General features: G+C 34.7%; 3 protein-coding genes across 3 annotated transcripts; 2 read left to right on the top strand and 1 right to left on the bottom strand.

Annotated features, from left to right (window-relative positions):
* Positions 1-2,090: 2,090 nt before the first annotated feature.
* On the top strand, positions 2,091-6,873 carry LOC118037528 (probable disease resistance protein At4g27220). Its single transcript, XM_035043517.2, has 4 exons — positions 2,091-2,324; positions 2,739-2,856; positions 3,005-6,294; positions 6,427-6,873. The coding sequence occupies exons 3-4, from the start codon at positions 3,028-3,030 to the stop codon at positions 6,505-6,507; spliced, it is 3,348 nt and encodes a 1,115-aa protein (XP_034899408.1). The 5' UTR covers positions 2,091-2,324; positions 2,739-2,856; positions 3,005-3,027; the 3' UTR covers positions 6,508-6,873.
* Positions 6,874-7,926: 1,053 nt separating this feature from the next.
* On the top strand, positions 7,927-9,446 carry LOC118037494 (putative disease resistance protein At4g10780). Its single transcript, XM_035043485.1, has 2 exons — positions 7,927-9,180; positions 9,435-9,446. Exons 1-2 carry the CDS (start codon positions 7,927-7,929, stop codon positions 9,444-9,446), a joined length of 1,266 nt encoding a protein of 421 aa, XP_034899376.1.
* A 3,548-nt stretch (positions 9,447-12,994) lies between these two features.
* On the bottom strand, positions 12,995-18,435 carry LOC118037529 (uncharacterized). Its single transcript, XM_035043518.2, is given in 8 exon segments — positions 12,995-13,689; positions 14,111-14,416; positions 15,030-15,340; positions 15,439-15,541; positions 15,655-15,758; positions 16,689-16,878; positions 16,988-17,800; positions 17,803-18,435. Coding segments are annotated over 8 exon segments (2,628 nt in total). The 5' UTR covers positions 18,175-18,435; the 3' UTR covers positions 12,995-13,260.
* Positions 18,436-18,439: the final 4 nt, after the last annotated feature.

Below are 18,439 nucleotides of genomic sequence, written 5' to 3'. Positions count from 1 at the left end.
TCATGTGCCCTTGCCAGCAAAGCTCCTTCTAACTTTTTTCCAGGCTGTCCTTTTCCCCCCAATCCGAGGCCAATGCACCAAACAAATCTCCCGTTTCTTTGCTAAAACATAGTTTTTTTTAAAAAAAAAGTAAATTTCAGAAAAATAAATTCTGAAAAAAATATTTTTAATATTTTGTAGTATAATAAAAAATAAGTTAGAAAACACTTTCCAACATTTGGTTATATCATGGAAAATGAGCTGAAAAATAACTTATTAATATTTTATTTTTCTCAAGTTTATTAAAATAATGAGAAACAAATCTTACAAATTAATAAGTTGAATGAGAATGAAATTGAAAAAAAATAATATAATTTCATAAATTATCTCAAATAAAATAAATAATAATCAAAATAATAGAGATCAAATCTAAAAAATTAAAAAAAAAATAAAAGAAGAAGAAATTAAAATAATAATAATCAACATTTCATAAATTATTTCAAATAAAATAAGTAACAATCAAAAAAATGAGAATCAAATCTGATAGATAAAAAAATTTAATAAAAAAATGATAAGGAAAAAACAAATAGCAACTATAAAAATAAGAACCAAAGTTAATATAAAAATAAAATTTTAAGAGATGAAATTGAAAAATAAATATTCAAAACAAAATATATATAACAATAAAAAATTTAAGGATCAAATTTGATATAATCAGCAAATAATAACATTTCTAAATTTTTCACAACTTCCGGAAAGTGTTTTCTCCTCAAAATTTTCAGGAAAATATTTTCCTGAAAACCAAACCAAATTTTCCTTTTACTGGAAAATGTTTTCCATTGACCAACTTTTCTAATGGCAAACAAACACAAGAAAGTTTGGAAAGTGATTTCCCGAAAACCAATTTCCGGAAAACAAACACAACTAAAGGAAAAACACTTTCCTGAAAACCAAGCTAAATTTTTTTTGACTGAAATTGACCGGAAAGTATTTTTCGTTAACCGGAAAGTATTTTTCGTTGACAGGAAAGTATTTTTTGTTGATCAATTTTTTTAATGACAAACAAATACAGAAAAGTTTGAAAAATAATTTTTCAAAAACTACTTTTCAAAAAAGAAAATTATCTTAGTCACTTTTTCAATACTTTTTAATCAGAGAGGTTAGTCAATAACCATGATGCTTAATAATTAAGTTGACAATTATACTTGCATCTGTTAACAGAAATAGATCCAACTGATATCAACATACTCTGTTAACTGACGGCTGATGATCTTGTAGGCGAGAAGGCCATCATGCACCCATGTGGGCCATGCCCCGTGGGTTGAAAAATGGACAGAGTCACCAATACCGAGTCAACGTGCATTTGAATCGTTGAGATCCAAATCTTGCAATTCATGATCTGTGGCTTTTTCAAGATCCACGACACGCAGTAATGTTACTATTACGCATGGATTCGTAATCATAATATTTCTCTATGAAATATATCATATTTTTCTTGTCGGGTAATTTTTTATTGTTACTGTGACAAAATTAGTCAAGTTATGAAATGGCAAATAATCTTTTATTGTGTGATGAGTAAATATATTTAAATTATTGCAATGTCAGGACTTGAATATTACATGTTTTTTTCAACATCACAGTACACATGAAATTATAAGAGTATGTATTACTTTATTTTTTATTTAAAAATATATTAAAATAATATATTTTTTATTTTTTAAAAATTATATTTGATATCAGCATATTAAAATATCTAAAAACATTAAAAAAAACATTACTTTAAAATAAAAAAATTAAATTTTTTAAAATATTTTTAAAACTAAAAAACAATTATAGTGTTCACTTAAGTAATTAATTAACTCATGAAGTGATGAAATAATCTTTTACAGCATAATAAGTGAAAGCGAGCCTCGTAACATTATTAAGACAAATTCGAAAGTGAATGGAATGACTATATTGACCCCTTTAATGGATAAGAATTGCATTCAATGTGAATGACTTGAGAAATTCAAAAGTGAAAGCAAACGGCAGCACTTGCATATAATTAAAGGTTAAAAGCAACCTGCTATATCTTATAATATAATATTTGGTAGGAAAGCTGCTGCTTCCTTCTTATTAAAAGATACAATAATTAATTATTATTGAGCTGGCCATACTACTATCATGGTAGCCAGCTACTGCAAAAATGACATTGTCTTCTGCTTGATCTCTCTCAGTATACCATTGACTTCCTAATTTCCCTCACCAAATTTCTTAAACCATTCTCATGATCTGTGCTTCCTTTTTCTGATTGAATCGAATCATCTCATATTGTGTTCTTGATCTGTATCTTTCTTGCTTGCAAGGTAAATCCTACTTTCTTTTCTTGTTTTTGTACCACTAACTTTGTTTCAAATAAGATTTGCCCATTTGGTTGTAGAAATAATAAGTAGGATTGTCGATTGATCAATCTGGTAGAACTTAAATATTATATATGTGTTGCTTAATCTATTTTAGAACTCAAAACTCATATTATAGCTTTGTTCTTACATGTTCATTTTGCCATCAAACTCAACTATTTATCTTCAAAACAAGCAGAATTTCTTCCAAAGTTTTATTTTAGATTGCTTTTCTGACAATTATTTAAATTATTCAATATTTGTTATAATTTTTTATCTGCTTAAAGTACATCTCTATAGGAAAATATACAGTTAAGTGCCTGCCTATTTAATTTCAGAATTTGTAATGATTGATTTGATTTTACATGCTTTGTTTTACAGCTTCAGTTTATTTATATATATGGGATGTTTGCTGGTTGTTGACAAACTGTAGCATTTGTACTCGCTGCCTTTGCTTCTGGGCTTCTTTCTTTGAAGGGCACTGCTTTGTAAGATTGAGGTATGCACTCTTTTCCTTTGCTTTCTTATTTTAAAAAAATAATGATTTCCTCTAAATTTTCATTTTAAGATTGAGTTCTTATTTTCCAATTAATTCAACATCCATTTTTATGCGTTACTTTTGACAATTTTTCATTTGATGTTTGAAGGGCCAAAGAAGTTCGCGGTGAAAATGGCTAAACGGAAGGATCGATTTTGGGATCATGTTGAGAAGCTGGATGATGGTCGTTTCATCTGTACATTTTGTGGCTTTAAATTTGCTGCTGCTACTTCCATTTCAAGGATCAAATGGCATTTGTCAGGAGAGGAAGGGCATGGTGTTGCAGTTTGTGGACAAGTTCCTCAACAAGTTCAAGAAGCAGCTTTTCTAGATATGCGTCATTGCAACAAAAGACATAAAGGCATAGCAAGTTCAAGCAATTTTAATGATAATGCCATTCCAACCACTCCACAAGAACAAAACAATGAAGTCGACAATGTGGCAGGAGATGCAGGAACGACACAAGCAGCGGATAGAATGGGTCACCCACTTGGAAGAAGTGTGGAAGAGTTCAGTAGATGGTTAATGGAGGATGATACAGAGAATGGGACTGGAGGAGTAGTGCAGCCTGGTGCAGGAGGTAGCTCTTCTGGAGGGCTTACAGGCAACACAAATGAGACTCCAGGAGATACATTACCTACTAGCTTACATGTTGAAGTCGACAATGTGGCACCACAAGGGCAACATCTGGTGAGAGTAACTGGGCAGCCTGTTGTAAGAGGTAGTTCTCGTGGGAGGCCACTTGTTAATCATGATGAGCCTCAAGAAGATTATCATGATCAACTCTGTCCTCCACTAGTGAACATGGTTGGAGACCCTGGGCAGCCTGTTGTGAGAGATAGCTCTCATGAAGTTCTTCAACGTAATGGCGATGAGAGCGGACGAGATGTGTTTCTAACTGAAGAACTAATAGGTGGAGAGTTTGAAAATAATAAGAATGCTATCTGGTCGTGGATAATGAATGATGAAGCCTCATCAAGTATTGGCATTTACGGGATGGGGGGTGTGGGCAAAACAACATTGCTCACACATATCTACAATCAGCTTCTACAAGAACCTGGCACTTTTCCTCATGTTCACTGGATCACGGTATCGCAGGATTTTAGTGTTTGTAAATTGCAGAATCTTATTGCAAACGACATTCATTTAGATCTTTCAAATGAAGACAACGAGAGGAAAAGGGCTGCAAAACTGTCAAAAGCATTAATTGAGAAACAGCGGTGGGTTCTCATCTTAGATGATTTGTGGGACTGTTTTGATTATAATAAGGTGGGAATTCCTATCAAAGTGAAGGGATGCAAACTAATTCTTACAACTCGATCATTTGGAGTTTGTCAGCGGATGTTCTGCCAGAAGACAATCAAAGTGGAGCCTCTTTCAATGGAAGAAGCTTGGGCTCTGTTCATGAAGGTACTTGGATGTATTCCTCCAGAAGTGGAAGAAATTGCAAGATCTATTGCAAGTGAATGTGCTGGTTTGCCTCTTGGAATTATAACAATGGCCGGAACCATGAGGGGAGTGGATGACAGATGTGAGTGGAGGAATGCTTCAGAGGACCTGAAACAATCAAGAATTAGGAAATATGATATGGAGCCTGAGGTATTCCACATACTGAGATTTAGTTTTATGCACTTAAAGGAGTCAGAACTGCAACAATGCTTCTTGTGCTGTGCATTATTCCCGGAAGACTTAAAGATCCGTAGAGAGGATTTGATAGCTTATTTGATTGACGAGGGAGTGATAAAAGGGCTGAAGAGTAGGGAGGCAGAATTTAACAAAGGCCACACGATGCTTAATAGACTTGAAAGTGTCTGCCTATTGGAAGGTGCTATGACAACGTATGATGATTATAGATATGTCAAGATGCATGACTTGATTAGGGATATGGCCATCCAAATACTGGAAGATAACTGTCAATGCATGGTTAAAGCAGGTGCACGGTTAAGAGAAGTGCCGGGTGCAGAGGAGTGGACAGAGAATCTTACTAGAGTTTCACTGATGCATAACCAGATTGAAGAAATTCCTTCCAGCCATTCACCATGCTGTCCCAGTCTTTCAACTCTATTGTTATGTGGAAATTCAGAGTTGCAATTTATAGCAGATTCATTTTTTGAGCAGTTGCGTGGGCTCAAGGTTCTTGATCTGTCTCGTACAAATATCACAAAATTGCCTGATTCTGTCTCCGAATTGGTGAGTCTTACTGCATTACTGCTCGGTGGTTGTAAGATGTTAAGGCATGTACCGTCATTAGAAAAGCTCAGGGCACTGAAGAGGTTAGATCTCTCTGGTACTCGGGCACTTGAAAAGATGCCTCAAGGCATGGAATGTCTATGCAACCTGAGGTATCTTAGAATGAATGGATGTGGTGAAAAGGAGTTTCCTAGTGGGTTGTTACCTAAGCTCTCTCACCTGCAAGTCTTTGTATTGGAGGATTGGATTCCTTTTGGTACCAAAGATAATAGAAGAGAACAACCTGTTCTGATAATAGTTAAAGGTAAGGAAGTGGGATGCTTGAGGAAGTTGGAAAGGTTGGAATGCCATTTTGAAGGTTACTCAGACTACGTGGAGTATCTCAAATCTCGGGATGAAACCAAATCACTAAGCAGATACGAAATTCGTGTAGGACTACTACTGTATAAGTCTTATTATGGTTATAATAAATGCAGAAGGAAAACAATTGTTTGGGGTAACTTGAGTATCGACAGAGATGGAGATTTTCAGGTCATGTTCCCTAAGGACATTCAACAACTGACCATTCATAATAATGATGATGCAACAAGTTTATGCGATTTTTGGTCTCTAATAAAGAATGCAACAGAACTGGAGGCTATCAACATTAGTGATTGCAATAGCATGGAGAGCTTGGTTTCATCTTCTTGGTTCTGCTCTGCTCCACCACCATCTCCATCTTATAGTGGAATATTTTTTAGTCTTAAAGAGTTTAGTTGTTATGATTGTAAGAACATGAAGAAGTTGTTCCCTCTTGTCTTGCTGCCAAGCCTCGTAAACCTGGAATACATTCAAGTTGGTAACTGTGAGAAAATGGAGGAGATAATAGGTGGAACAAGATCAGATGAAGAAGGGGTTATGGGTGAAGAAAGCAGCACCGATCTCAAACTCCCCAAGTTAAGATCTCTGCTATTGATTAGATTACCAGAACTGAAAAGCATTTGCAGTGTAAACCTGATTTGCGATTCTCTCCAATCAATAATAGTAAAGAATTGTGAGAAGCTGAAGAGGATGGGAATTTGTCTTCCATTGCTTGAAAATGGCGAGCCATCTCCTCCCCCTTCTCTCAGAGACATCTATCCAAGTTCAAAAAAATGGTGGGAGTCAGTAGTGGAGTGGGAGCATCCTAACGCGGAGGATGTCCTTCGTCCCTTTGTAAGGTTTGATCAGGTATGATATGAGTCTGCCCTTAATATAATAAAATATTGAATTAAGTTCAGGTGCTTACTGGTTTTATACTTTGATTATATAAATATAATAAAATATCGAATTAAGTTTAGGTGTTTGGAAATGGTTATGCAGGATGATTTGCTACTTCGGAAATTGACTATGGCGATTTTGCATCGGCATAACATGAAGAAGATTAATAAAGTATCGAATTAATTTTGCTGCTGCTACTTCCGTTTCGAGGATCAAATGGCATTTGTCTCAAGTCAGGGGGCGTGGTGTTGCAATTTGTAGTAAAGTGCCTGAAGACGTTCAAGAAGCAGCTTTACAAGTCCTTTTTATATGAAGCTGTGTGTGTAGGTTAGCAAAATTACTACCCAGTCCTTTTTTATATGAAGGTTGTTGGTGTTTTTAGAAGGGTGAAATAATTATTTTATTGTTATAATCTACAATAAATTGTGTCTTTGTATACGTTATGAGCTTCTTCTTTTTCTTTCTTTTTTTGTAATTCTGTTAATTGTGTCTTGGTGTACTTTAGGCTCAAAATTAGGTGTGAATCAAATGAATCATCATATTTTGAAAGTCACCGTGGAGCCCCTTCCCTATTTTCTTTATTAATAAATGGCTCATATGATCCCAAGCAACGACTGTCCATAAACAAAATGCAAAACGACACCATGCAATTACACAAAAAGCGACGAGCTGGTACTACCTAAAATAAAAATAAAAATAAAATATCATGGCAGAGTCTTTTTCTTTCTTTTGTTAGACGCGATTTCGAAACAATTCATTAGACAATTACTACCAATTAGTCCCTTTTTTTTCCATTGTGATTACAACAAAATTTTAGTAGAGTTTTGTTTGTATTTACAATATTTCAAGCTATCATAGTTCAAAATAAATATAATCCAATCTAAATTCTAACAATTCAATGCAGAACATTTGTTAACACCTTTACCCGTGGATTCATATATATATATATATAGAATTGCATTCATTAGACAATTACTACCAAGACCCTCTTTTTGGTTGTGACATTATATATATAGAACTCATTCCCAAGATGAATAAAATTTCAAAGTTTGATAATGAGCTAAAAAATAATACATTATCTTTTCCTTGCATTACTTGTAATCAGTCCAAAAAACTCAAATTAGAACCCTAAAGCGTAAAGCATGGTGGTAATTGGGCTGAGAGAGCGGTGTCTGAGAGTCAGTAGTGGAGTGGGAGCATCCTAACGCTAAGGATGTCCTTCGTCCGTTTGTACTTTTTAAATAGAGGATAAGTGACGCCGTGCCCTTAATATAATATTAAATTAAGAGCAAGCATTGTTGTTTTAATTGGATTAAGCTTAAGCTATGTGTCAACAATCTTATGAATAGTAATTGTGTTTCAATTTTATTAAATTACTACCCATTTTATCCACTTCTTTTAATTTAATCTTTTTTCTTTCAATCTTATATGGGCTCATCAAATTTAAAGTAATTGTGTTTTAATTTAGTGAGTCTACATTAAAATGCAAGCGCATAAATAGTGTTTTGGTTCTGCCACAAGCGTATTGAATTTCCTAAAATAATTAGAATATAATATATAGTTTTAGAGAAACTGAAACAATCAAGAGTTTGGCAGGAGGACATGGATGAGAAGGTATTCCAAATATTAAGATTTAGTTATATGCACTTAAAGGAGTCAGCACTGCAACAATGTTTCTTGTACTGCGCATTATTCAAGGAAGACTTCATGATCCCTGGAGAGGATTTGATAGCTTATTTGATTGACGAAGGAGTGATAAAAGGGCTGAAGAGTAGGGAGGCAGAATTTAACAAAGGCCACTCGATGCTTAATAAACTCGAAAGAGTCTGCCTATTGGAAAGTACTAAGAAATGGATTGGTGGTGGTAGATGTGTTAAGATGCATGACTTGATTAGGGATATGGCCATCCAAATACTACAAGCGAACTCTCAAAGCATGGTCAAAGCAGGTGCACAGTTAAGAGAATTGTCGGGAGCAGAGGAGTGGACAGAGCATCTTATAAGAGTTTCACTGATGCATAACCAAATTGAAGAAATTCCTTCCAGCCATTCACCGAGGTGTCCCTGTCTTTCAACTCTATTGCTATGCAGAAACTCAGAGATGCAATTTATTGCAGATTCATTTTTTGAGCAGTTGCATGAGCTCAAGGTTCTTGATCTGTCTCATACAAATATCACAAAACTACCTGATTCTGTCTCTGAATTGGTGAGTCTCACTGCTTTAGTGCTCATTGGTTGTGATATGTTAAGGCATGTACCGTCATTAGAAAAGCTCTGGGCACTGAAGAGGTTAGATCTCTCTTGTACTTGGGCACTTGAAAAGATGCCTCAAGGCATGAAATGTCTATGCAACCTGAGGTATCTTAGAATGAATGGATGTGGTGAAAAGAAGTTTCCTAGTGGGTTGTTACCTAAGCTCTCTCACCTGCAAGTCTTTGTATTGGTGGAGTGGATTCCTGAAACTAGTAATAGAATAGAAGAATATGTTCCGATAATAGTTAAAGGTAAGGAAGTGGGATGCTTGAGGAAGTTGGAAAGTTTGGAATGCCATTTTGAAGGTTACTCAGACTACGTGGAGTATCTCAAATCTCGGGATGAAACCAAATCACTAACCACATACCAAATTCGTCTAGGACCACTAGATAAGTATCGTTATGGTTATGGTTATTATTATGTTGGTTGCAAAGGGAAAACAATTGTTTGCGGTAACTTGAATATCGATAGAGATGGAGATTTTCAGGTCATGTTCCCAAAGGACATTCAACAACTGACCATTGATAATAATGATGATGCAACAAGTTTATGCGATTTTTGGTCTCTAATAAAGAATGCAACTGAACTGGAGGCTATCAAGATTGTTAGTTGCAATAGCATGGAGAGCTTGGTTTCATCTTCTTGGTTCCGCTCTGCTCCACTACCATCTCCATCTTTGTCACAACCCGAATCCCGGATCCATGACCGGCACATAGGCAAGGTTCCCCTCCAAGGTTCCATACCTATGTGAACCCAAACTTACATACAAACATATCCTTCAAAACTCAATCAGAGTTGTTCAACGCAGCAATAACAACAAAACTAACTTTATAACATAATTCGATTTTCTTAATACAGGAGTTCATATAAATTTATAGTTTTGGAGGACTAACTTGACACAAAAGGAAAGTACAAATTACAACCAAAAAGCAGGTTTGGAAGATTCAACAAAAGTGACCTACTATCAAGCTATAAGCCTGAAAAGGATAAATAATGAGAGGGTGAGTTCAACAACTCAGTGAGTAGATAACGTTCAATATACACACACGAGGTAATATAACAATGAGAATTATATACAAGTATGGCTCTAGGTTCTTATAGAAAGGTTTTTCAAATAGGCCATATCAAGAATATCATATGGTAGAACTCGTCAGAAAATCAAAATGCAATGAGCATGAGGCTCCGTACTGTGGATGATCAGTCCACACAGGTTGGTGACTCCCCCGACCAACTAGGGTTCAGATACGATGTGCACAAAGACTAACACTACCCTGTTAGCATGGGTATTCTGACTAACATACCATAGGTTCATAATCATAATCAAACAAACATATTCATATCTCAAAGCTCAACTCATGACATCAATCAAATGAGGAGCTATCAATTCAGAAGTCAATTCAAAATATATGTTGGTTCATATCAAGAATTCAGATTCAATAATTGATCATGCTTTATCATAACAAGGATAATAATCAACATATATATTATCAAGAAGCATGATTCAATTCATATTAACAAATCAAATATTTATACTATTTCTCATGCATATGGAAAATTATCCACTCACCTGACTCAAAAGCAAACAGCACTCACAAGCTGAAACCGAAGGAAATCCTCCTGATGTCCTGCCGATAGAATATCAGGATTATCTGAATACAAAGGAGACATATTCAAAAACGACTCGAAAGGATATTTAACCTATTTAATACACTTAACTAAGGGTGTATACCGTAACCCTATATGTTTTTGAACTAACTAGTCAATTTTCTCAAAAACTCAAAATCTAACGGTTTTCCTGAAATCTAATCCATAATAAAAACAACTAATAAAATTGGTAATAATTCACTAAATAACTCTTAATTGTTCATCAAACTAATCTGAAAAGGCTAATATTACAGCTAAGGACTAATATGGAATTTTTCCATATTTTTAAGGGCCAAATTGTAATTTTCATCTAATGGAGGACCAAACTAAAATTTGTCATAAATCCATGAATATACTGAAATTCTGACCTTAATTAATCCTCAATTCTGTCCAGGATGTATCATTATGCTCCAGGGACCATTCTGGAATTTTACTAAATTTTTAGGGTCAAATTGTAATTTTTTGTCAAATTGGACCAAATTGAAAGTGTTAAATTATCTTATCTATACAGTAATTCTGCCCATAATTCATATGTCATTCTGTTCATAATCTCGGAATATGCTCCAAGGACCAATTTGTAATTTTCCAAAGTTCGGGGACTAAACTGTAATTTAATTACATGAAATGAGAAATTTATTTAGTTGTATTTATTGAACTTGTTTATTTAAATTAGAAAAAAATAATAAAAATAGCAACACAAATAAAACTGATCAAATAAATCGATGCTCTAAAAAACATTACGCAAGGTCGAACATATTGGGAATATTATTTAAAAATAATTACTTTTTATTTTGAAAAATAATGTTCATTTGTTTAAAACAAGAAAAATATTTAGATGAATTAGAATAATAACTTCAAAAATTAAATACAAACAAAAAAATTTAAAAATATATATATATATATATATATATATATATATATATATTAAAAAACTCGTGACCTAAGTCATAAGACCAAGATAAACTCATAGAAAAGAAATTGAAGATAATCAGAAAAATTAATATTTCAAAAAAAAAAACTAATGTATAATAATAATATCTTTAAAGAAAATGGAAAAAAAAAAACAAATGAGATTAACTTTTCAAATTCGTGATCGAAATCATTAGATCAGAAGTACTATAAATGAAAAAAAAAAAATGTGAAGCCCAATCTCCAACAAATCAAATGTCGAAAGATGAAATCGGGGAAAAAATCAATTACACAAAAGGATCTAAAAAAATTGTAATGAAAAGAATGAGGGTGAGAATCAAAATAAAAAATAAGTTAGAGGACAAGCTAAAATTTTCAGTTGGAGGGTTAAATTGAAACAAAAAAATAACTTTGACAAAAAGAGAAAAAAAATAAAAAGAAAGAACCTCGAATGGGAAAAAAAAAAAAACAATATAAACTTTGATTTAATGATGAAATTCAAAACCAGTAAAACTTTAACAAAAGGGTTAAGGAAAAAAATCAAAAATCAAAAGAATAATGACCAAAATAAAAATATATACATATGAGAAATTATAATTGAATGATTAAATTAAAAAAAAAACTTTTATAAAATGGATAAGAATGAAAATAAAAATTCAAAAGAATGAGGATTGAAATTGAAATACCAAAAACAAAGAGAATAAATGTGTATTTTTCCTAGCATCAAAGAGAAAAAGAAAAGGGGAAAAAGAAATAGTTACCGGCAACAAATCATCTATTATCCGCCGTTACGTGCCACACCAAAAAAATAGGACATGTCAGAGCATCATTTCAGAATAAATAAATAAAACTCAATATAAAAATACTAAAATACCCCTCATTATACTGAAATTACAAATAAACTCGTATGAAATGACAAAAAAAAAAAACCTCTAAATACATACCTAATTGTTTTTGTCTTTTCTAAAAGCAAAGTCATATTTTAATTGTAATCTTAGAAGAGAAAAACCAAAAAAATCATTGGTAAATAACTCTATTTTTTTTTCTTATTTGAAGTAAAGAAATATTTTTATTATTTTAAAGTTTTTGAAAAGATTAAAAAAACTTTTGATCAACATTTTAAATTTTCTTAAATTCAAGGGTAAAATTATATTTTTATTGTACAAATTTTTTTAAAAAAAACTAATATAACCCCAAACAATTTTTTAATAATTAATGAGCCTCTAGGGAGAAGGAAGGAAGGAAGGAAAAAAAAAAAAAAAACCAAACAACCATTATCACAAAGACTTCTATTATTTCCACTTAAGGATAAAATAATAATTTAACTTTAGCAATCCACACGGTAAAATGGTCAAGCCATATATTTCTTGTTAATTAGAGTGTAATTATCCTCCTACAATTTGTCAGATTGATTCAAAATTGCATTAATCAAATTTTAATTTTTGAATCCATCGGATAAAAATAATATCACAAAATTAAAATAATTCAAAAATATTAAAATAAAACAATTTAAAATAAAAAAAAATTAATTTTTTTTAAAACTAATGTTAAACAACCTTAAGAGATTGAGTGGTGGCACAACCCCTAAAATCCTTTCATGGTGGCAATTAGATCCTTGTTTCTATCATTGTTGACAACCTTAAGAGATCTGAAATCTTAAGCCACCCAGCTCTTCGCCTGAGAAAAGTTTCAAAAAAATATAATTGACTAAATTCTTTAACATGATTTAATATAATCCTTCGAAAACTCGGTTTAATTTTTTAAAAATACAATTCTTTAAAATAATATTACTTTAATTTTTTCACAAATAATAACCCACGACATCATTGCAAAAGAAAAAAAACGCCACCCGTTAGACAATCATGGAATTCGAAGAGACCAGTCAGTAAAAACAGGCATTCGTAAGCAATACCTTATTCTCCCCGAGGGTACCTCAGAATATGGTACATGACAGTCTAACAGCTTGTAATAAGAAAAGTGATCAAAGAAAAGCTCAAAATGAGAAGATGCTTCTAAGGCAAACAAGTTTCTTGAAATCACTGCTGTAAGAACAATCCCAAACCATTGGAGAACAGCCAAGAGCATTAAAAGACATCATCAAGAGCAGCTGACACTGCAGCAGAAGGCTTCTTTAACGCTTCCTGTGTCTTTCATCCCTTTCACTACTCCTGTGTCGCTTCCTGTGTCTTTCATCCCTTTCACTGCTCCTGTGTCGCTTCCTACGGTGTCTTTCATCCTCATCAGAACTTGGTGAATCTGACTCCGATTCGGAACTGCTGGAATCTGAATCAGATGAACCAGAACTTTCAGATTCGCCATCTGATCCAGATTCTGATTCTGGCAATTGTTCTTGTTGTTGCATGATCATCCGTGGCATATTCTTCAAGTACTCGCGCAAATTTTCTGTTATACCACCAAGCCCAATTGATGTGAAGAAGTTGATGGCAAACCTAGTGTTCTTGGGGTTATCTTTTGGAAAAATTGAATCAAATGAGTCTCGCATGGTTGGATCTGTGAGGCGCTCATTCAGTGTTCGTATACCAAGATGCTCTGACAATTCCTGCACCAGACATGACAACACTGAAATCAATAACTTAATCAAAAGGAAAAGTTCCGTACATATACCATAATGTTCAATTAAAGAATATTTCCTTTAGCCTTTATTTATCCGTTAAATGCTTTCTGAACAAAAAAAAAATAACTTGCAAGGTAGAACATTTGCATTGCCAACTGACATTTCCTCGATGGTTGGTTATATCACCAGGGTCATCAGTTATTTGAAGGCAGTTCACAGAAAACAAGGTTCTTGATCAAATTTACGCAGCAGCTTGTGAGAGGAGCTAACATTTAACATTATGCAAACCAACACACCACATTGTCCCATCTTGTAGATGGAAACCCAGATGCATAATATTGCAAAACTTAAAACTAAGGAAACAGAAACAACTAAGAATGATATAAAAGTAGGTCTCTCTAATTACCTGGAAGAGAATCTTGATAAAAATACGGGAAGAAGAAGTTGTATCCTCCTCAGTCAATCGTATGTAGGCTAAAACATGCCAAGGCAATGCATCAGTGCCAAGTAAATGGGCAAAAAACTTGGCCACATTGCGCAGCTTATTTGTTTCAAGACGATGAATCATCGAGTACTGTTGAACAAAGGACTTCTCAAAATTTTCCTGGTGCACTTTGTTGATCATACAGAATCGCTGCCCCAAAAGACCGTAATAACGAAGATATGTCCTCTCTTGACTGCAGCATTCCAAGAGCATAATGCAAAGCTCCATCTACACAAACCAAATGAAGAAAATGACTAAAGTAAAAGCCCATGAGACAGATCTCAGCAGTGGATGATGGAGTGAAAAGTGACTTATTCCAGCCAAATTATGAATAGTCAAAGACTGCTTTGTTGATTTTACATGGATTATAATTAACAACATTGAAACTCAGGGACTTGGAGATAAATAATAAAAAATATGAAGCAAAAGCTCAAGCAGGAAATCTAGCACACATGCAGGAAATGAAAAATAAAAACATACTTTAAGACAGAAAATCAATCAACTCGCCAGCATAATACAATGCATTAAGCTAGAAATACTCAAATAGTGCCCAAGCAACCAGAAAAAAGAAAAATGTACCCTACTAATTTACCCATAGATAATCACAGAACTCAGCTTCAGCAAACATCAAATTGCAGCATCAGCTACAGTAACTTGAAAATGCTGTCCTAAAAAACTATTGGATCCACCAAATATATAACAACTCTCACGATTATTGTACTAAGGGGACCAAATCACAAAAATTGACAGTTACCAAAATAGTTCTAAATTAGTGGAAAGCCAGTAACACAAGGAAATGAATTGAAAATATGCCATTGAGTCAAGAGTTTTTATGGCTTACCTCTTGTCCCGGCTCTAGTTTAATTTTCAATAGTTTGTGGCCAGCCTCCTCAAAATCTACACTGGACATGATTGTCAGATAGATTGTTCTCCGAAGGTTTATAAGGTTTGTTTCTGTCTGATCATCTATTCGCATCTGCTCTTCATCTTCTTCCTCGGATTCATCTTCTTCATCGTCATCGTCATCCTCCTCATCACCAGAAGCTGCATCAGAACCATCTTCGTCCTCAGACTCCTCACCAAGAAGGCTTTTCTTCAATTCTTCATAGCGCTTCTCATTCTCCAGGAAATTAGGATCTGGTTTGAAGACATCTGAAGAAGAACAAACAACAAAGATTCACAACCATATATACAGGAATAGATAATCAATCAATCAATCTGTGAAAGACAACTCAGTGTCCTGGACATACCAAGAGTGATCTCTGCAACTATGTCCTCTGAGAGAGATATCTCATGAGTTAACTGGTCTTCCTGGTCTACAAGGTCCAATTCTGGACGAACAGCAGGGTACCCCTGCAAATGAAATTCACCGAAAGGTTGTTTAGCCCACACTTGCCTTGTTGAACAATGAACATATATTCTGGTGAATAATATATCACATAAAAATATAAGACACAAGAATGCACCTGAAATTTGGCTTTTCTTATAGCAAAAAGGCCTTCAATTAAAAATTGAACCCTCTTGTCTATCTCTCCTTCATGAAGAATTCCACGAAATCGCTCAAAAGCTCCTGTAAAATCACAACACCCATAAATAAAAGACTGTAAAAGAGATAGAGGAATGTCATACAACCAGATGCATTTCCTCCCACAAAAAATGTTTAAAGCAAACCATTAATGGCAAACCCATCAAACAATAAGAACCAAAATTCCAAGGCATTGAATACCCAACACAAAATAAGCCACTAAAGCTCCAAACCATATGTTTTCTTAAATAGAACAACAAACTTCAACATGTAATTTTCAGCTGAAAGAAACAACTTTGCACTATTACCCAATTCATTATCAATCCAGTTCACATGCCATTGGTAAAGCTACTGGCCACTATGAATGTGGAATGGCAATGTCTCTTTCAAAAAGTACATGATGCAGCCATAGGTTGGTATGATCATGCTGTTATCTAACCTAGGTCAGTATAAAATGAAAACAATGTATAGTTCTAATACAGATGTGCCAGAAACCTTACGTCTAACTAAGATATCTAAGGGAGAAGGGAAAGATTCCTTCAAAAAATGTTCATTCTGTAAACAAGAAGAGAATTAGTTTTAAACATATTGATATCTTGGTTGTGTCTAAAAAGAGTTATATTAGGAAAGGAGGTCCATGGAACCTATAGAAATGATAAGCAAGCATGATGTCCCCTTTATATAACTTTACATTTCAAAACCTAAAAATAAATGGAACATCATTCCAAATACAGTGAAAATATTAGTCAAATCCTCTGATGGATTGGTGAATGAAAACAAACCACTGCCAAATGCAGACAGGGATCCCTGAGGTCCACTAGCATACCAACTAAGAGACAGGGTAACCTAATTACAAATATAAGCACAAGATGAAGACTAAAAAATCCTAAGAAGAGAGCTATATAGTCCCTAGTCAAATAAGCATATTAAAAGAATTCTGAACAAATGCATATATAAGCAGAGCAGTATTTTTACCATCTAAGCCTTTTGGTGACACATCCTGAAGCATTGATCCACATTCTGTGACAAACCCCACAGCCACCTCAACACTGTCGTCAGTGGGATTTTCCAGCAAAACAGCAAGGAGTTCTAGAGCAATAATCTCATGAGCTACTTGCTGGTTTACAAGATGTGCTATAAATTTAACAGCAGCTAACAATTGTGGCTGTAAATATAATAAACAGGTGAAGACAATCAAAAGCAACTCAAAGTATTAACAAATGTTCACAAAAGCAAAAATCCTCCCAGTGAAGTGAGTAGGTGCAGACACATACCTTGTCATTCCGTTTGAAGGCTCTCTTTAGCTGCAGAACTATCCTTCTCAACAGAAGATCACCCACCTCAGGGAACTTGGTGTTGACAACAGCAACCAGTGCAGCAAAAACATCAGTGAATCTTGAAGATGCCATCTGTGACTTCATACACGACCGGCAAAAAAGTCCCCTTCCCCGTATCAAATTCTCAGAAAACAGTTCTGGGATGATATTCTTTATATTAGAAGCATTAACCTTGTTCACAAGTCCATTAATACTCTTACGCAGTGCATCCCAAGTCAGCCTTTGGTACTCAGTACTACTTTTGTCTTCAACCTCTTTCATCATCCTCGCCAACCTAAATGGAGGAATATAAACCCCACCGGTCTTACCCAAAATCGAAGCATCGGCACCCCCATTTCCTTCTTCCGCTGCCATTCCTCTCTTAGGTTTCGACTCTTCAGCAGTCCTGCTACGACCCTCCTCTTTCTCCTTCAAATTCTCTGCTTCGTTTCCCGTCTTATTCCTCTCCTTACGTCTCCCGTTTCTTCTATCACCACCATCATCATAGTCTCTATCTATACGCCTCCTATCCCTATTCCTATCTTGCTCCGATTTTGTTCTCACCCCACTATCATCCTCATCATCTAAAGCCCGATGCCTTTCATGCCTGTCCCTCCTTCTATAACTATCCTCAATTTCTCTCCTTCTATGCCCATTCTCAAACCGATCATTTCTCTCTCTTTCTCTCCTCTCCCTCTTCCTCCTCCTATCATCCTCTTCATCAGAACTCCTTCTAACCCTTTCCTTTTCCTTTTCCTTCTCCTTCTCTCCTTCTCTCGCCGCCCCTCATGACTTCTATTTTTCTCCACCAACTCTCCTTCTTCCTCAGAACTCTCCCTAACTTCCTTCCTCTCTCGACTAAATCTCTCCTCATCTCTAGCCTTATCGATAAGCTTACTCCTTTCACCGAGCTTATCTTGTTTTTTCTCTAATGATTCATCACTTTCAGCCCTATCGCGACGCCTACTACGTTCGTCGCGCTTATCCTGTCTCTTATTATCTAACGATTCATCACTCTCATCTCCATGGACGCCCCGAATACGATGACTGTCTGATTTTGAATCTCTTTTACTATCACGAAGACGACGTCTGTCTATCTCTTCATCACTAGATTCACGGCTGCTGCTGCTGTATCTTCTCGGCATAATTGAAATTCAAACCCTAACTGAATCTTAAAACTATACTAATCCTTTAGCAAATTAATAAAAACCTAAAGCTGTTGAGATTAACTTACTTTAGCGTACCTTAAATCACAAATTGCGGGAAGAGGGAGACGGTGGTGAGATGCGAAGGAGATCGACGAGGAGAGACTTGGCTTTTTTAAAAAAAAAAAGAGAGAGAGGGATCGAGTGGCTTATGGTATTTTTATTGAGATGTCCAAACAAACCCTTGAGGGGGAATGGCTGTGGG

The sequence above is a fragment of the Populus alba genome, chromosome 16 (genome assembly GCF_005239225.2).
Source record: "Populus alba chromosome 16, ASM523922v2, whole genome shotgun sequence".
Taxonomy (NCBI): Eukaryota; Viridiplantae; Streptophyta; class Magnoliopsida; order Malpighiales; family Salicaceae; genus Populus; species Populus alba.
The sequence above is the reverse complement of the archived record's forward strand: the minus strand, read 5'-3'. Positions and strand labels throughout refer to the sequence as shown.